Source organism: Neofelis nebulosa, chromosome 3 (genome assembly GCF_028018385.1).
Source record: "Neofelis nebulosa isolate mNeoNeb1 chromosome 3, mNeoNeb1.pri, whole genome shotgun sequence".
Lineage (NCBI taxonomy): Eukaryota > Metazoa > Chordata > Mammalia > Carnivora > Felidae > Neofelis > Neofelis nebulosa.
Window position 1 is genome coordinate 164,957,041 of NC_080784.1, and position 19,765 is coordinate 164,976,805.

Consider the following 19,765-nt stretch of genomic DNA (forward strand, 5'->3'; position numbering starts at 1 on the left):
TAAGGTTATCTGCCATAGCCTAGCAAAATCCGGACTCTTCCTGCCATGTATCCTTATAGTAGCTGATACTTGAAGAGTGCTCTCACATTTGGTTTGTCCTTTGATCCTTGCAGCAACTAAGCTAGGGAAGCGTTATTATCCTGAGCTCTAGGAAGGCCATGTGACTTGCCACAGGCACACAGGTGACCAGGGCCGGATGCCAAGTTTTGGCTGCCAACACAAAACCTCCTCCCTGCTATACCGTGGATCTCACAGAGACTCTGGAAATACTGATTGATGGTGCTGACGGGCATCTGAAACCACCCACCAACATATGAAAGACCTTAGAAACTGGCACTCAACTTAGTAACATCAATTCCCATCTTTGGTTCAATGATCTGAGAACACCACTACCATGAAATACAGACAAAATCACTCACAGAATTAATCGTATACAGTTCGGTTGTTAAAAAAAAAAATCACCGATCTTGGGGCGCCTGGGTGGCTCAGTCGGTTAAGTGTCTGACTTGGGCTCAGGTTATGATCTTGCGGTTCACAGGTTCGAGCCCCACATTGGGCTCTGTGCTGACAGCTCAGAGCCTGGAGCCTGCTTCATGGATTCTGTCTCCCTCTCTCTCTGCTCCTCACCTGCTCATTGTCTCTCTCTCTCAAAAATAAATAAAAAACATTTAAAAAAATCATCAATCTCAAATATAGCAATATGGACTAGTTCTAGAAGACACAGAACTGGTGATACATGATGAGATTTAGACCAAAGAATTCCAAGAAGCAAGTTGCTGCTACATTTGGCAAAGTGCAAATAAAACACTAAATTAATAAGCTCTTTTCAATTTTATGATCAGCACTGTGACTAATTTAGCCAAATTCACATAAATGTGTATTAGCTATAAATCTTGGGCATGATAAGGACAATGACAAATTTTCTAGATGTTATGGCCCTGCTGCCAACGCTGCTGTCATTTCTCCAGACCTCAGAACCCTGTCCTGCAACCATGGCCTTCACAAAAAGAAATTTCCCCTTGTTGTATAGCCTCCCTTACCGTGAGTCAATAACGTCAACCCATTCACTGAAAATCCTAAATGTCAGTGAGTGGGATGTGGGGGGCAAGGTGGGGACTGTGTGTGTATCTTCAGGGGATTTAGTAAAAAATGATACAGACACAGGCTGTGAAATACTGTGAAACAATTGAAATGAATGGGGCAACTCTAATGTGCTTAATTAGCGGGACTGTGAGTAAATCCTCGTCTCAGGCTCTACTTCTTGGAGAACTCCAACTAAAACGGAGGTTTCTGATCTATTAGATGGAGGGATAAATACATGTAATGTAGATCATTCTGTGAAGCTTTTTTCTATCTTTGTTTGAAAACAAAACAAAATAAAATAAAAAGTATATGCGTATGTATATTTCATAAATTTTTACAACTAAGAAAAAATTTATGATGGTTATCTTGTAGGGGTTGAGAAGGGTTGGATGGATAAGGAAGAACCCTTTGACTGCTTGCTTTATATTTATGGGGATAGAGAAAGAGTTTTTGATGGGATTATGGGTCAGTTTTACTCGTTTGGGTTTTTTAAATATTTTTTGAATTTAAAGTTCTCAGTCAGAGAGGAAAGCCCAGTAAGGACAGGGATTTTGATCTGGTTTGTTCACTGCCATATCCTCAGTGTCTAGAAGACACTTAGCTATAGTGAAAGCTTAATAAATATTTGTGGAGGGCATCTTGAATGCAATACCTATATCTTTATCATATAGCAGAGGATTTGTTGGCATACAGGGTATGTATAATGAGAAAAAGACAAATGTCCAAACTAGACTCAGAGTCCAGCTGTGTCTAGTTTTGAAGATGGGCCTTGACTAGGCAGCTTTCTATCCATCTCTTCTCCCAACTTGGTCCTCAGCCCTAGATAGAAAGTGTGCTTTCTATCTAGCTCCACGCTGTTTGTATACAGAGTCTAGCTGAGATGCTTTGGGCTCCCTGGGACACCCAGGAAAACACTAGACCTGGTCTACCTCCAGATTCCTTTTCTAGCTCTAAGCAGTGCTGCACATCTGGGCTCTCTTCCCTGGATCCCAGGCCCCCTCCCAGAAGCCCTCTCTCCTGCTCCAGGGCACAAGCTGGCTCCCAGAGCTACTCTGGTACCCTTGCTACCACTGGAGGCACCTCTTAGTTCACCTTCATCCTTTAGTCTTTCAGGAAGATGCGTCAGCCACAGCCCCGAGAACACCACTCTCGTCATTTTAAGGGAATGTGATTTCATACAAGAAATGAAGTACATATAAAGTCTCTGGAAGAGCTGGGAGGAGTGGGAGCTAGGATGTATCTCCAGAAATGAGCCCAGAAGATCACCACACACCTGGCCCTCCCAGGGAACCAGGACCTCAGCTACAGCCAGGAGAGTGGGCATGACTGGGGATCATGAGGCCGCCATTGAAGCTGTTGAATTACAGAACGTACTACCAAAGCTGGAGACAGCATCCATGTTTGTTCACCATGGTATCTGCAGAGCTCAGCTCAATACTTGCCACCTAGTGGGTGGGTGGATGGATGGATGGATGGATGGATGGATGGATGGATGAATGGATGGACAGACGGAAGGCTTCTGGACTGTGGGACCAGACGGTTCCATCCACAGTGGTGTTTCTTATACTCTTAATGCTTAGTGAGATGGATGTTAGCAAGGAGGTTAACAGCAGCATTTGGGTTCATAGCCCAGCATAGCAGCATTGGGTTCATAGGTCCATAGTCCTATTGACTGTGTGGTTTTATTTTTTTTATTTTTTTTTTATTTTTTATTTTTTTTAATGTTTATATTTGAGAGAGAGAAAGGGCGGGGGCGGGGGAAGGAACAGAGAGAGAAAGGGGCAGAATCTGAGGCAGATTCCAGGCTCTGAGCTCTCAGCACCGAGCCCGACACAGGCGTGATCCCACGAGCTGGGAGACCATGACCTGAGCCGCAGTCGGACGCCCAACCGACTGAGTCACCCAGGCGCCCTCAACTGTGTGATTTTAGGCAGGTTACTTCACCTCTCTGTGCCTACTTCCTCCTCTGTACAAAGAAGCTAATAATAGTACCTCCCTCATAAAGATGCTCCAATGATTAGGTGAGTTGGTACCTGTGAGGCTCTTAGGGCAGGAGCTGACACAAACAGCCCTATGTAAGCATTTGCTGTAACAGTTGTAGGGAAGGACAAAATAGGCCTTTTCTTAGTCCTCTTTCGTAGCATTTCGCCTTTCCCTTTGCTAGGAAAAGGGCCACATAGAAGGGGAGTCGTTCTCAAGCTGACCGCACCATTAGCTGCTGTGTCTGGGAAGAGTTTGTTGCTGACTCCCATTTGTCGGAGGAGTTTGTGTTCATAGACTGCGTTGAGTGGAAACCGAAGCCCCCGGTTTTGCTTGTGAAGCAAGTCTTCTGCTCTCGTTTCTTACTGCAAACGGTCCAGTTCGGGGGGGGGGGGGGAGGTTTCACCTCCTCCCTGAATGCCACAGTGTTTGATGTGCTGCTTTTCCTCAGCTGCAGCATCAGGAGGCTATTAGGCCGATGTCTCAGGGCGAAGAGCGTCTGCGCCCTTTCAGACAAAATACTGTATGACTCTCACATGACTTGCTTTGGCAGAAGTCTCAAAGTGCTGTGCTGGGCTGCGCTGGAGAAAACTTTCCACAGATGTGTACTGTCTCCTGTGCCTCTGGCACACGGAGCAAGAGCATTGAGAACCAGCAGTGCCCAAGGAGGCTTGATTCATCTGGTGCCTGGTGAAATAAGGCTCTCTGAACAGTCCGTAGGACCAGTCTCTTTGTCAACAATCCCCAGCCCCGGCGGCCCGAGTTCTTTCCAAGTGCTAAGCTCTCTTCTTCCTCCTGATTCTATCTACCAAACTCCAGACCTGCTAGCGTCCTTTTTGAAAGAATCAACACAAGATGGGACCACGCTGGGGACCAGGAAACTTGGCTCTGTCCTGTAGTCTACTTCTAACTGCCTGGGTGAACTCAAGCAGATTAGTTAATAGCTTTGGGCTTAGGTTTTTTTCATATTGAAGTTAAAGGGACTACACTCAAAATTTTACAAAGTAATCTGCTTTTGGGTTTGAAGGAAGAAGGATGGATGGATGGATGGATGGATGGATGAACAGATAGGCAAATGAACCACTTTTCAATCTTCAGAGCAACCCATTTCCTTTTAAGAAGATGAAAGGAGAAAAAAAAATCAGTCATAGTGTAGCAAAATATAAAAATAAATAAGCCATGGAACAGACAAAGCCATCAGCAGTTTTGAACAGATGTTTTTCTGTACAGTCATGGATTGAAACAAAATGAACAGTCTCTCTACAAGTCTAGTTTTCCTGAGAAGTTGGCTGTTTACAATCAAGTCTGCATAAAAGGGAGAGGCATCTTCAGTAACAGGACTGAGAGGGTCCGTGGCTGCACCAACACCAATCAACAAAGCCAAGGGCAGCAGTGCTGATTGATGGGGATGTGGTTGTGGCAACAGCTTAGGTTTTCTTGGATTCTGATTATCTTGGACCATCTTTAAGGTGCACCAAATTCAAGAAGATGTTGGAGTTGGACCGGTTTCTCAAAATGGTCTCTGACTTAACGTATAATGTCTGCGACTGCTGCTGTACTCAATACGTTCGTTCAAGAACTCCAATCAGGTCAATAAAAGAGTCTTCTGGACCTTCTCATACATTAAATCTACCATAAAAGAGTAACCAGAGACATAGACACAAATATTTTATTTTTCATATTTTGATTAAATACAGTATTTTTAGGAGTCCAGTTTGTTCTGGAAGACATACTGGCCATTTAAAGAGAGGGTTTCTGGTATAAGACCAATTTTTTTGAAACTTCCAACTTTTTCATGTATAATACCAATCAGAGATCTCATTAGGCTCTACTAACTCTACCAAACCTTCAGGCTATCTCCATGAGCCTGTCATAAAGGACCATGTTGTGATGTATGTGGCCCTAGTCACTTTTACCTTTATGGACCCGTTCCTCTATAAAAATAAAAAATATTAAAATTTGTATTGTATGGGGGTGCCTGGGTGGCTCAGTCAGTTAAGCATCCTCCTCTTGGTTTCAGATCAGGTCATGATCTCCCGGTTTGTGAGATTGAGCCCCATGTCGGGCTGCACGCTGACAGCATGGAGCCTGCTTGGGATTCTCTCTTTCCCTGTCTCTCTGCCCCTCCCCTGTTCACACTCTCTCTCTCAAGATAAATAAATAAACTAAAAAAAATTTTTAATTGTATTGTACAATTGAATTGGTATAGAGACAATATTATATATCAAGACATCTTTGACCTAAAAGTTCATTTTTTTTTCCTTCTGATTTTAAACTAATACATTTTCATGGGTCCCTGCAAGTCTGGTGGGCTCTAGGCATTGTGTCTTCTGTGCCTAATGGATTAGCTGGCCATGTGGTCAAGGCCCCCACTTGGCACCAGTCTGCCTAGGACAGGGACATAGCTGGCCCTCAGGGAGCAGTAGGCGATTTTCTTCTCTGGAGTAGTCCTTGTGACCATTCAGGAAGCAGTCCTTGCAGTTCCCTGGGAGCTACTCAGTTTGGTCCCAAGGTAACAGCTCAGAAGTAAGGGAACTAGACTCATGGGGGGAGGTGGGGGCGGGCAGAAGTCCCCTGGCTTGAAAACTTCACATCCTATAGGAGCCAGTTTCTCTGGAACAATTCCACAGGCAGCCTCCAGCGTTCCTCCAAGGGACATGCCCAGTTATACAAGAATAATCGTACTCAGACAAGCCCAAAGCTCTGGCTTTCTATCCAACATTTAGAGCTTTCTCCAGTCTAATGCAATTCACTAAGCAGGGGTCAATTTTATCATAAGCCATCTTGCCTGGCTACAGTTTGACATTCTTCTCTTATCAGGTTTCCAGGGAAACAGAGCTAGAAAGTCAACCAAAGGTCAAATTCTTATGCAGAAGAAGGGAAAAGGGTTTAATAATCCTTTGCCTATAACATGCAACTTGCCAGTTAAGGAAATAATTATATTAATGTTTCAATACAGACTTTACAGGGTGTCTGTGGCAGAGACAATGCTCTGTGTTCCCCAAACTCCATTTCCTTTTCCTCCTGGGCACAGTTAGGCCGCATTTTCCAGATTCCCTTCTGGGTAAATGTAGGTTTGTGACTAATTCTGGCCAATAAACGGTGGGTAGAAGTGATACAGAACACTTTCAGCCTAGGCCCCTAAAATCTCCCCGGAGGTCCTCCACGGTCCCTCTCTTCCTTCATCTGCTGATGAGATGCATAGGCTTCCGTGTGGGATTCCAGTGCCCTAGAGAATGGTGAAGCCACTCAGCAGAAGGGACCTGGCGAGTACCTATATGGTTGGGGGGTGGGGCATAGACCCTCCACTACCAACACGCACCACATGTGATATAAGCAAGAAATAAATGACCCGCAAGAAAAGGAAAGAACGAATTTGCCTGTGTTCTTAACCGCTCTCCTCCCTACCTGCCAAAGGTGAACTGACAGAGATTGTTTGACTGGGAAAGTTAAATTACTATGCCCTCCTCTCTTAATGTGGAGGCAAGCCACACAACGGATCTCCCCTCCAGCCCTCTCTAGCATGGGAGGAAAACTTTGAGCCAAGCACTAGGGGAACACATCTGTTTCCCCTATCACCACCTTCTACGTGGTCCTTTGCTGAGAAGTGGGTGGCTTCTGGCTAAATAGAAAATTCCATGACAGTCAGAGGTTTCTCATCGAAGAAGCCATTGCTGAAGCAGTGCATTCCGATCAGATTTCAAAGACATGATTTGAGACACAAAGCAATCCAACCTAAGTGGCTGAGAGAAAGGAGCCAAAAGCTTTCATCATTAAAACCCTAATTGGAAAAACTAAGAAATGGGTTTGCTAAGAAGTCAGGAGGCCAGTACTGTGTTATGCCTGAGAAAGTCTTTCCCAAATTTTCCTCTTTAAATGGACAAAGTTAGGGGCGCCTGGGTGGCTCAGTTGGTTGGGCATCCAACTTCGGCTCAGGTCACGATCCCACGGTTTGTGGGTTCGAGCCTCCCATCGGGCTCTGTGCTGACAGCTCAGAGCCTGGAGCCTGCTTCAGAGTCTGTGTCTCCCTCTCTCTCTGCCCCTCCCCCACTCACCCTAGCGTGTGCATGTGCTCTCTGTCTCTCTCAAAAATGAATAAACATTTTTAAAAAATTTTTAATGGACAGTGTTATTTTGTTGTTCTGTGCTTAGTAGTTTTAGTAAAGAATTAGAGGTCTTCTTCTATATATTTAAGCGGGAAAACCTTATCAAGGTCTCTTTTTTTTTTTAATTTTTTTTTTAATGTTTATTTATTTTTGAGACTGAGAGAGACAGAGCATGAACGGGGGAGGGTCAGAGAGAGGGAGACACAGAATCCGAAACAGGCTCCAGGCTCCGAGCCATCAGCCCAGAGCCCGACGCGGGGCTCGAACTCACGGACCGCGAGATCATGACCTGAGCTGAAGTCGGCCGCTTAACCGACTGAGCCACCCAGGCGCCCCAACGTCTCTTTAATAAAACATGGGTTAGTGTGCTTTTTGTTACAAGGGAAAATAGAAAATAAAAGAAAAAAGTTCAAACTGGCTTAAACGAGAAGGTAATTTATTGGATCCTGTGACTTAAAAGTCGAGAGAAGGGACAGCATCCAGTAGTGAGGAACCATCAAGGGGGTGATGCTGGTGGGAATAGCGAATCAACGGGGAAGAGCACGCGCTTGCTCTTCCTGCCTCCAGCATCCCTCTAGTGCCCCCTGTTGGCGGAGTCCAGCAGGTCTAGATGGCAAAGCACACATGTAGTCTATGGAGTCACAGGCCAGCGTCACAGAATTAAGTACAGAAGACAGGGTTTGGACTGGGGACACAATAGCTTAATCACTGTCACATCTCTATAGCAAATGATTTTTCAAAATTGCTGTCAAATGAAAAGATAATCCGAGAGAATGCAGTCAAGAGATCTAAGAAATGACTATCATGGAGATACATCAAACAGTTAATTAATAAAACACCTATGCTACTTTGCTAGATCGTGTGCGTGTTTGCTGTTATTTTCTGTATTGAAGTTGTAATTTCTTTTCTCACTCTAGATAAATGTTACCTACGTACTTTAGGAAAAATAATAAAATAAAAAGGGTTTACAATCTTCCCTGGTAACATACAATGATCACAAAATCCCAAGAATGAAGCTATTAAGGGAATAGCCCTTCCAAACCTCTGCTCACCCCCAAGGGGAACCCCAGCTCAATGGTTATCTTCTCCTGGGTTCTTCATTCCCCAGAGCTTAGCTGAAAGTGGAAAAGGGGAGAAGACGAGGTCCCCGGGCCCTCCAGGCTTCCTTGTCTCTGCTGTTTGCACAGACTGCACTGGAGAGAACTATCCCATCATGCCTGGCCCACTGCTTCTTGCACAGAGGAAGTACTGAGTCAGCATTTTAGCTGGATTACAGACTTTTTCCTGTGTGAGCTCCTCCCACCATCACTGCTCTTTCCCCCTGCAGGAAGTGCATCCTTTGGAGAGCAACAACCTTTTTGTATTTTTTTGTAGGTTGGGGGACATACTCTCTCCTCTCTTAATCATGACAGCCTAAACGTTATTTGTCTGGGTTTCTGTTCAAGTTATTCTATATAACTGTATATAGGCTCATAAAATAAATAAATGTAAGCTCCTGGAGAGAAGGCATGGCCTGTTTCTTTATATTCCCTTTGCACTTCGTATCAGTTAGAATTTCATTCCATTTCAAGAAACAGAGATCTGAAAAATAATGGCTTAAACATAGGACATTTTGCATTGTCATGTAGAGTAGGTCGATTTAGTCTGTTCATGTTATGGCCCTGCCAGCCGTCACCAGCTAAGGTTTCTTCCAGCTCTCTGCTCCAGCATCTCGAAGGAATGGATGGCCCTGTATGCCACTGTGGCTGTCGGAGCTCCAGACATCACTTCCATGTTCCAAGCAGCAGAACAGAGGAAGGGAAAGAGCATACCCCTCCCTTTTAAAAAAGGAGACCTTTGCAAGTCCAAGTACCCTTCTGCTTATATCTCGTTTTCCAGAACTTAGTTGCATGGCTGTACCCAGCTGTAAGGAAGGCTAGAGAATGCAGTCTTTTAGCCAGTGGAAGATATGCCGAGCTACAAATGAGATGATATTACTAAGGAAGAAGTTGATGAATATTTGATGATATTGCTGGAAAAGGTAACAGAATATTGGAAAAGGACTTCTCCTTGGGGAGCAGTTTAAAGAGATTAAAGTTTAAGTTGAAGATTAAAGTAAAATTTAAACGTCCAGAAAGGCTGAGATGACAAAAGGGCTCTCAAGACAGTTTACTCAGAGAGGAAGATTTGCAACATTCAGAGGCCGTTCCCCGCCCTTGGTTTTTTTAACATTGAAAATATCGATTGGATTATCTTATGATTCCAGAAGTCTATCTGTGAACTTTAGAAAATTTAGAAAAAGAAAAAAATAATGCCCATTACTCCTGGAACCTAGAGACAACCCTAACATTTCGGTGTGCTCTACGTGAGTCTCCTCCAGGCATAAATAACGTTAATTTTTAACAAGTAAAAGAAAAACTCACTCTTGTTATTTGTAGCGGTGGGGTTGTTTTGTTTTGTTTTGTTTTGTTTTGAGAGAGAGAGCATGAGTGAGCAAGGGGGCAGAGAAAGAGGGAGAGACAGAGAATCTGAGGGGCAGAGAGAGAGGGAGAGAGAGAGCGTAGAGCCCAAAGTAGGGCTCAAGCTCACCAACCTTGAGATCATGACCTGAGCCGAAGCGGGATGTTTTAACCAACTGCACCACCCAGGCGCCCCTGTCGTGGTGTTTTAACTGTGTTTTTTGAAAAAGAGATATCTTGAAGTGTTCCCCAACCCCCCCACACTGCCTTCGTTCCCTGTCCTGCCCTCCACTCCATGATCACTGCTCATGGCAGTCTCAGTAAATCACATCGCAATTTATCTTTCGCATATTTCCGCAGCTGCAAGCTTCCAAATCCCCTGTGACACGTTTTATACAAATGCCGGCCCAGCACACACTCTGTTCCTCACCTTGCTTTTCCCACCCACACTTTATTCTGCCCTGTGCTTTTTGCCAGATCAACACGAGGGCGTCCCTCTCTGCTTTCGTGGCATTTCTTGCAGTGGGGTTACCCCATTTATTAAACAGCTCCTACCAATGGGCACGTGAGTTGTTTCCAATCTTCTCTACGACAGACAACACACAGCCCGTTATGGGTCTCATTTGCGTGTGGTAACATATTTATAGGATAAATTCCTAGAGGTGGGCTTGCCAGCTCAACCGCACTTGTCATTGTGATGGGAACTGCCAATCGCTCTCCACACTGACTTTAACAACTTGCGCTCCCACCAGCAGCACGTGAGAGGGTCTGGTTCCCCGCGCCCTCATCAAAAGTGCGTGTTTTCAAACCTTTCCCTTTTTTGCCTGGGTGATAAATTTTTAAAACAGATCTTAAACAGCTTTATCACGGGGAAAGTAGACTCCTTGTTTTTGCTTTTGTGTTTTTAAATTTCTGTCTTTTAAATTCCTGCTCAGTGCTTTACCTTTCATGAACATTTACCTGTGAGATCTCTGGGTTAGATCAGTAGTCAGACGGACTAATAAATATGAAGGCTGCTCCCCTCAGCTGAGTAGTTGCTATTTCTCCCTGTGTTTTAGCCCTGATAAATGCGCCTGTTATGTCCCAGCTAAAAAATTGTTTGTTTTTTTACCATTTGATTTTTAAGTAATGTCTACACACAACATGGGGCTTGAACCTACAACCCATGATCAAGAGCCACGTGCTCCACTGACTGAGCCAGCCGGGCGCCCCTAAATAATTGTTTATTATTTTGATGGTTTATACCCTGCTTTAGTTCAAAGCATTTTTTTAAGTTTCTTTATTTGTTTTGAGAGAGAGACAGTATGAGTGGGGGAGGGGCAGAGAGAGAGAGAGAGAGAGAGAGAGAGAGAGAGAGTGGGAGGGCGAGAGAGAATCCCAAGTAGGCTCTGCACTGTCAGCACAGAGTCGAATGCGGGGCTCGAACTCAGGAAACCCTGAGATCATGACCCGAGCCGAAACGGAGAGGTGGGCGCTCAGCCGACTGAGCCACCCAGGCACCCCTATTCCTAAAACATTTTAGGTAAGAAAATTGGAATAAAGGGAAAATAAGAGTAAAAACAAACAAACCCCCCCCCCAAAAAAAAAGAAAGAAAAGAAAGAAAAAGAAAAGGCTGTAAGAAAAGCAAGATGAAGCCAGAAATGAAGTCAGCTCACCAAGTAGCCTCAACACTTGCCAGAGTCTGGTCACGGATTCGGCCAATGCAAAGAGACAAGGAGTTCGAAACATGTAGGCAGGGCTCTGTCAGAGCCTGGCTTTTCTGAGGCTGTGGTAGTCATCAGACTGTGTGGGGAGGAGACATTCCTGCTTTCGGCTTTCACGCTCCAGACTCCGGTGCCCTGTGGGACTAGAGCAGCCGAGACGGCAGCAGGAGGGAGGAAGGTGGTCAGCCGATGGGAAGAACAGAGGTGGAGAAAGAGCACGGCAGGAAGGAGATCAAGGCCGGAGGGGAAACATGCTCAGAAAGCACACCGGTCAGGGACGCCTGGGTGGCTCAGTGGGTTAGGTGTCCGACTTCTGCTCAGGTCATGATCTCACGGCTCATGAGTTCAAGCCCCGAGTCGGGCTCTGTGCTGACAGCTCAGAGCCCGGACCCTGCTTCAGATTCTTTGTCTCCCTCTGTCTCTCTTCCCCTCCCCCGCTCATGCACTCACACACTCTCTCTCTCTCCCTCTCAAAAGTAAATAAACGTATAAAAGAAAAAAAAAAAAGAAAGTGCACTGGTCAGAGGCCTCCAAACGTTATCTAAACGTGCACAGTCGGAGTGCTATTTTATCAAACTGTAGGAGCCGTGGCAAATCAACATCAGCTTCATTCTACCGAAATTCTTATGGTGCCATGTAGCCTGCTTTGTCTAAGCCCTGACCTTGGTCAGATTCCTGTTTGGCACCTTGGCTTCATTTTCTGGCCAAGTCCTACTTGGAGATGAGCTCCACAGAGGAAGAAGGGATTGCTTGAGGCTGCGTTCATGACGAGACGTCGTGAGAAAACATTCCAGTTCCTCGCCCAGGGAGGCATAGGTCTGAGGATGTCGAGGAAAACCGGAGACCCTCGTCGTGTCTGTATCAAATGACGATACTTTGCTTTCCTGTGTTTTTCGTACGTAACATTGTCACTTTAAACCCTGATGAAAAAACTAGTTGTACGAGGCTTACAGCTCTGGTAAGAGATACTTGCTTGTGGGAAGGGCTAAGACCAAAAAAAAAAAAAAACAGTGCCAGAGTATCAGGGTGAACGTTACCGAAAAACAAAACAAAACAAAACAAAACAGTGTTGTTCTAATTGTCTTTTCATAGACACAAAATCACCGCCCTTGCCTGATGTCAAAATAAACTTGTTGTGTTTCATCTGGTGCAGATAAAGCTATCTTTGCTCCGGACAAACCAAACAAACCCTTTCACTGACAGCACAATATTTTGTCTTTCCAGGCATCCTATAAGCCATTGCTGAGGCAGGTTGTGGAGGAAATATTTAATCCTGAGAAGCCAGATCCGGTGGATATCGAACACATGTCTTCAGGCCTCACGGATCTCCTTAAAACTGGATTTAGCATGTTTATGAAGGTAAAGTAACTGTGAAGAGGTAATCCTGACTGTAATGCTCTCTTTGATGGGCACGAAAATGCGGGCACCTTGCTCACCCTGGTGAGGACCGTATAAGATAACAGCCAGTGTTTTGGCTCTTCTGAAATCAGGTACAATCTTTATTTAACTTTGGTTATAAACAGCCTGACCTGCCGGCCTCATCCAGCTTCTTTTGACCTAAGCACTGTGGTCTTTTCCAATAAGAATACAAGCCCTCCAGGATAGCACTAATGAAAACTTTTCTCCTCCTGGCCCACAGTTTCACTTAATCCATATACTAGTCACAGGTCTTACCGATGGTCTATTGCTCTTAATTCCAGAACTTAGGTAGGATAATGAGTAACTCTGCTCAGTCATATGACTAGCATCACCCCAAAATCCATTTGAAAATGACTTTTGTCTTAGCCCAGCAGACTCCCAGGTGGCAAGTGCTAGACTTTCTCTGGCTAATATCAAGGGCAGGTCAAAAATGACTGAACTGCCTTTGCCATGGGGATAAAAGGATGGAAAGTACACAAATGAGACCTATTTTTAACTTACTATAAAGTTTCTAAATTTAAAAGGATCTAAACAAGATTACAGGCTGGCCTCCCAGTCTACACCAGGATTTCAGTTGTAATAACTCTTGGAAATAACAGAATGTTTTGCCTACTTCAAAGCGTCTTTGAAATCATGAATTAATCTACATAGAAGATCTGGCCTTTTCAGAGTTCAATAAATGCATATGCCAGGAAAACTGGTCTACTCTAAAAGCCAGAGGACAGAAGCCAGACAATCAGACTCTAGACAAAGCAGTCCTGCTGCCCCCAGTTATCAGCTGTGTCTGCTGCACCCATGGCTGGTGGATTTTCCCTTCTTTCTTTTCTTTTTTTTTTTAAATAACGTATTACAGATCAGCTTCTGGAACATGTTCGGGGGCTCCCGTGTTGAATGTATAAGTCCAAGGTTGTCCAGTAACCCTTCACGATGGCCAGTTTGTGGAGAAACTTCCAGGCTAGGCATGGTCTCCGAATCCTCCTCCAGACGAGCACCCTCTTCCTTCATTCACAAGCTTGGACTTGGCCCTGAGGAGAGGCTGAAATAACACGTGTGGACTTTCAGGCCCTGGTGAGTGAGGTCTGAGGATGGCCCAACGGGCTGCAGCATTCATGTTTGTGGTTGGCCAAGGGCATAGTGAAGGCTCCAACCTGTCTGCACCCTGCTCACCATACGTGTTTCCAGTTTGCCCAGTGGCATGATACAGGCCAGAGGAGGCCTTCCAACTCGCTCTTGTCCAGTGATGTTCCAGAGAAACAACTGTTTCTTAGCAAAAGGATCCTGTGACCAAATATGTTTGGGGAACACGGAGTGAGACAACAAATTAAATTGCTTCGGAAGGCACAGTGCCTTTAATATGCTAATGGACTTTGCAACTGTCAGGCCAACAGAGCCTCCCTTGTGAGAGACCAGCCACTTGCGTTTTCCATTACTGTTTCATAAACTGTGACACATCACGTTTTTAAATTACCCTTTTAAACTCTGCAGAGTGTTTTCTGCAGCTCTTCCTGGAATCAGAAGCTTCACTGTCCTAAGGATTTGGCCTGGGAAGGTGTTTGGAGCCGTCCTGGCCTGCTCTGTTTCTCTCCATTCATATCCCTGGAGTTAGGGCCCGTGAAGAAATGCTCTGGCCCCTTGAGACGGATCTCAAAAGGAGGTTTCCAAGTAATGGATTTCAGAAAAAGGGGGAATTCGTGTTTTCCCGGCAGCTGTCAGAATCCATTCCACACCACCAGCTGCCAGGCCTCTGCTGTCAGTTGCCAGGGGATGTCATCTGTCTGCAGGGGGCAGGAAGAGTCTCAGTGGGCTGGCCACAAAGCCCTCCTCACCCTGGCACCCCAAGGGAGGGTCCTTTTGTTCTGTTTCTACACGGGCTTCAATGGCTTCCAACCCCACCTGTTCTGGTCATCTCTTGCTGCGTAAGAAGCCATCCCAAAACATTGACTTAACATGCTGTTGGTCATTGACTGTGTGCATGAGTCTGCACTCTGTGCACAGCTCGACAGAGAAGGAGTCACCTTTAAGATGGCCTAGTCACGTGGTCAGCAAGTTGATGCGGACCGTCAGCCAGTAGCTCAGCCTGGCCCGTGAGCCGAGGCACGCAGTTCCTCTCCATGGCCCGAACTTCCTCACAGCATGGCGGCTGCATTCCAAGGGCAAGCATCCTGAAAGAGAGCCAGATAAGAGCCTTAGAAGTCTTATGACATCCCCTCCACAATGCTCTGTTTGTCGAGGCAGTCACACATACCCACCTGTGTTCAGGGAGAAGGGACTTACTCTCTTCCTCTTGAAAATATGTTGTGGCCCCTTTTGGAAAGCACAGTCTGCTCTCAGCCTACATCTACACTTGGCTGTCCAGCCTGACAGGGTAGTGTTGGGCCAAGTGTAACAAGTTTTTCCTCCAGTCCAGAGGACAGGAAATTCACTCATGCTCCTGACCTGCTTTCAGAAGAAGTGCTTCCAGAAAGGCTTGGACAATGGAAGACCTGCCTGTTTGCCATCATTTGTTTGAACAATAGAATCTCAAAGCCGACCAAACAAACAAAAACGAAACCAAACCTTCCTGAGTGCTTAGACGCTGCACAACTTTCCTCTCCTACTTCCCTCTCTCTCCACTGTGTCAGGCCCTGGAAGGGAAGGCCCACAAGCTGGGGAGAAGAGGGAGTATGCCCACAAGATTATTCTTCAGGCAGTCCTGAGAAAGTGTTTCAAGTCAGCCAAAGGCACTCCTCAACCGGAGGGTAGACCTGTACTTAGCCACATAAAGCTCTGGGCTTCAAAGGGCAATGCCTGTGGGGGGAGGGGGACCCTCAAACTGGGGAGAAAAGGCTTTGTCAGAACCTGGCATTCGTCAAGCAGCCAAGCATTTCTCTAAGACGCTTGTGCACGGAGCACCTTGATCTCCTTACGGGAAAGCTTGATAGTGATCTAATACATAAATCGAAACATACCTTACCCCTCTCGCTTCAACGTTAATTTAATTTAAAACTAGCATGTCTAATAGGCAGCACTCTTAAAATGCATTTCTGGAATTTGTGGTCTGGAGTTCAGCCTCCTGAAAATAACATATCTTGTATCTACTCCATGTGTTTGGCCCCCAACTTGTTTTGACTAAAGGACACGATTTGTCAAGATGTTTTCTCTGTTGGGATTGGCATGAGGAGGGTGGGTTTTAACTAATGAAATTGCATGAGGCCCTTTTACCTCCTGTCATGTGTTTTTTAAGAAGGCTTTTGTTGTTGTTGTTCCGTTTCCTATGTGGCCATGCTTAATTGGAAAAAAATGAGAAAATTTGTGAAAAAGACTCAAAGAAGACCCAGAGCTTGCCTCTGGGCCTTTCTCTGAATTGATAGGAGAGCTCCGTTGCCTTGGGTCCACAGGAAAATTGGCTCAACAAGCCCGGAAACGCTGGTAGTGGAGAGGGGATCAGAACTGAAATTCTTCCAGTTGAAGTGAAGATGTTTGACAGAATAATTTACTGGGGATCATTTATTGCGAAGACCAAGGAGTGTCTCAGGGAACTCAAGGCAGCAATGTGGTGAGCCTCAGGAAGAGTTGGGACTGACATCAGGGAAGCCTCTGGAAACCAGACAGTTCTTTGAGACTCGCCCTGGCCGGCAGAAGACGCAGAAGAACAGTGGCCGGCATTCCGTAGGTGCTCGGGATTCGTCGAATGAATGGCCGGGGAGCTGTGCCACAGCTTTGGGCTCAGCTTTGACTGAGCCTCATCTACCTCGGGTCAAGTCTTGATTCCCAGGGCAGGGTCTTGAATTGGCCCAGCCTCGGTCAGAGGCCCGTTCCTGAACCAGTCTGAGGGGCAGGATCACACCCCTCAGTCACGGCATGGCTGCCGGAAGCCCACCCCACAACCATGAGGACAAAAGAGGCCATTCACGTGTGTGTTGGACGGACACCTGCGGAGGCACCCACAGCAGGGGTGGAGGATGCCGTGGGGGCTGAAGGGCAAAAACGATGAGCCTCAGGTGAGACCGGATGTCAGACCCTTGGACTATAAGAGCTAGGCATGCCTGTGGATCATCTAGTCCAGCTCTTCATTGTTTGCACAGGAAAATGAGACGGAGAGATGAACTGTTGGCCGAGGCCCATTCTACTCGACGGCATTTCTGACAAGAAGAAACCCTGTTGGCATCCGTTGATTAAATCAGCACACGGCCTGGAAGTTCTGTCTGCGACACTATTTATAACCATTGTTTATGTTTTCTCCTTCTTAACTATGCTTCATACTATGAAGTAAGGCTTGATTTTTTTCGTCTAACACTAGCTAAATACGATCCGTAAGGTCTAGTGAGATGGATTCTCTCACGGTAGGAATCATTAAGCAAAAACAAAAACTTGGTTCGGGCAGTCTACGATCTTTGTCTGCCTGTGAGCAATTATCGAGGGCCTCTCTTGTGTGCTCGCCGCTGTTGTGGGCAAGGGAGTCATGGAGACAAACGAGATGCCCCGCCGGCCCTGGCAGAGCTCACCTTGTGAGGCCTGTAGTTTGTTAGGGAGATGGCAAGAAAACTGAGGAGTGCGGGGAGGAGGGAGAAGCAGTGTGCCAGATGGGATGGGAGGGCACAGAGAAGGAGGAGCCAGGCAGGGAGTCAGAGAAGGCTTCCCAGAGGAGTTGAATGCCGTCAGAGCAACAGAAGTTAGGAACAGAGCCATCAGTGCCATTGAAGGAATCGTGGATGGCTCCCAAGGGCTGGAGCTGAGGGTGGGTGGGGGGAGTGGAAGACTGTGAAAAGCAGAGAGATAAGCAAAAGCCAGATCAGGAAAGACTAGAGGTCTGAAATTTGACCAAAACACTGAGGTGCCATCGAATGGTTCGCAGGAACGTATAACCAATTTGTATTTTACAAGGGTGGCCCTGGCGATGGCAAGTGAGGGGGGAAATGTGGCCAGACCCGCATCGGGCAGCAGAGGGAAGGTGAGAAGATGGGGAGATCCGGGGGGCTCAAGCCAGGCTGGGGGCCTGAGGGCAGGGACACAGTGCTGGTGGGTTCCACAGGACAGGGTGTTGCTTAGATGTGGAAGCAAATGAGAAGACACCGTCTAGGGTCGTTCACCTGGGGTGGGGAGACTGGATGAGTGGTGTTAACGTTCCTGAGAAGCAGGAAGGGAGAGCAAGATAAGTTGCATTTGAGGGTTTAGCTTTGCAGCTCAGCAGAGCCTGGGCCGACAGTAGCAATCTGGGGTTGCTGGTGCAGGTGACCCATGAACCATGGGCAGTGCCCGGGGCACCCAGGGGGGTGTTTGGGAGAAGAGCAGGGACCAGAGGCCCGAGCAGTCAGGGACACGATGTGTAATGGAGCAGGCCAAGCAAGCAGAGCCCTCTAAGGAGAGAAACCTAGGGGGCTTAGAAACAGGACGGAGTGGGGGAAGTTTCGGGAAAGAGGAAACCACCCACCGCAGCAAATGTGACAGGGGGGTTGAAGCCACACCACAGAGTGGCTCTGGGAGCGTAGAGACCTTCTGCAGTGTGATCCAACGAGTAAGTTCCACCTGGAACCTGGTCCTTGGCTGATGCCTCTGAAGAATGAGAAGTGCGGCCTTAAGAGATGAAAGCTAGTAAAAATGCTTTCAGTCTGAAGAATCGCTTTGTAAATGGGAGTGTGTGGAGCGGTCTGACTCCACGGTGAGGCAGACGTGGCTTTCAGCCTCAGCCCTCCAGCTTGGGACGAGTTACTCAGCCCCTTCAAGACTCACTGTCTCTGTAAACCGGAGCCTCTATCTACTTCACAGGTTCTCGGTGTTACATCGAGTCACGCTGACCCCACCCCCTGCTCTATTTCCTTCCGGAGCCCTTACCACCTTCCTTCCTTGCCAGTTTCCTTACCTCCTTTGTCATTCTCCCCGGCCGAAGTATAAACTGAACACCAGCAGGGATTCTTCTCTGGTCCGTCCACCGCTGAATCCCAGAACTCCCGGAGGGCGCCAGGGACACCGGAAGCAGAGGAAACCCTGCTCCGGGAAACCAATCAGGACATCAAGGAGCTCCTTCGGGGCCCAGAGCTGCGCAGAAGGTTTTGGCAGCCTGCGCTTCGGAGGCTCCGACGGATGGACGGTGGACAGAGACTGTCTTCTCCGTCCAGAACCCATGCCTGAAAATCACAGCCAGCAAAGGCTTGGAAAGTGAAGAGAGCGGGGAGACTGACTCGCCTTACTAATCTGTACATTTGCGAGGGCAAAAATAATGCTTAGAGCTTTAAGCTTCAATGCGCCTTACACCACGAACTCGCATGCATGCGGGATTCAGCCGTGGAGGGCCGGTTATAAGGAATGTGTTATTCTGATGGAAAAGACTTTGAGAGACCCCGCCTCCCAATAGCCTGCCCACTCGACATGTTCTAGAAGGAAAGTCTGGTATCAAAACATAAATCTAAACAGAAACCACAAGAGCAAACGGCAACGCGTATGCATCGGACCCTTTTATTTGTACCAAAACCAACATTCCCTCAACTCCTTGGCCCCAGGGTATTGTTCTTTGTTGTTACTGTTCTTTGTTTCCTTTTCATCTTTCAATATATCCTTCCAAGACTCTTGCCAGTGTACTTCAGAGTCCAGACTCTCTTATGGAAAGCATATGTTTGGGGGAACATACTGTACCACTTGAAGTTCTGGAGCCAGTTGTATTTCTGTTCCAGGATCAAGTGAGAAACCGTTATTTACAGGGCGAGAAGGAACCTCAGGTTAGCTATTCAGCCGCAAGACCCACATGTGAAGCAAAGAAAGACTTTCTAAAAGATCTCTAAGAACTAAGAAGGGCATCTCCAGCTAACCCATGCGTCTCATTCATTCATCTATCCACTTATTTTATTCGTGCAACCTCTGTGGAAAGTTTACCACGAGCAAGGTCTATGCTCAAAGCCACAAATACCAAAATCCCAAGATAAATATGATCGGTCCTCCCCCTCCAGCAGCTCACTGGCCAGGAGAGGAGACAGGCAGGTATATCAAGGCAGCAGTCCAGCTGGACAAGGCCAAGGCAGAGGTGTGTGTCAGATTCGGGTCACGGGACAGGAGTCAAGAGAC

General features: G+C 46.7%; 1 protein-coding gene across 2 annotated transcripts in view; it reads left to right on the plus strand.

The window, feature by feature from the left end:
• Window positions 1-19,765, plus strand: part of SCFD2 (sec1 family domain containing 2) — a 405,099-nt gene that overhangs the window by 371,888 nt on the left and 13,446 nt on the right. For both annotated transcript variants that reach the window (XM_058722603.1, XM_058722602.1), the window contains exon 7: window positions 12,536-12,670. In XM_058722603.1, coding sequence (XP_058578586.1) covers window positions 12,536-12,670 — 135 coding nt within the window. The remainder of the gene's footprint in view (window positions 1-12,535; window positions 12,671-19,765) is intronic.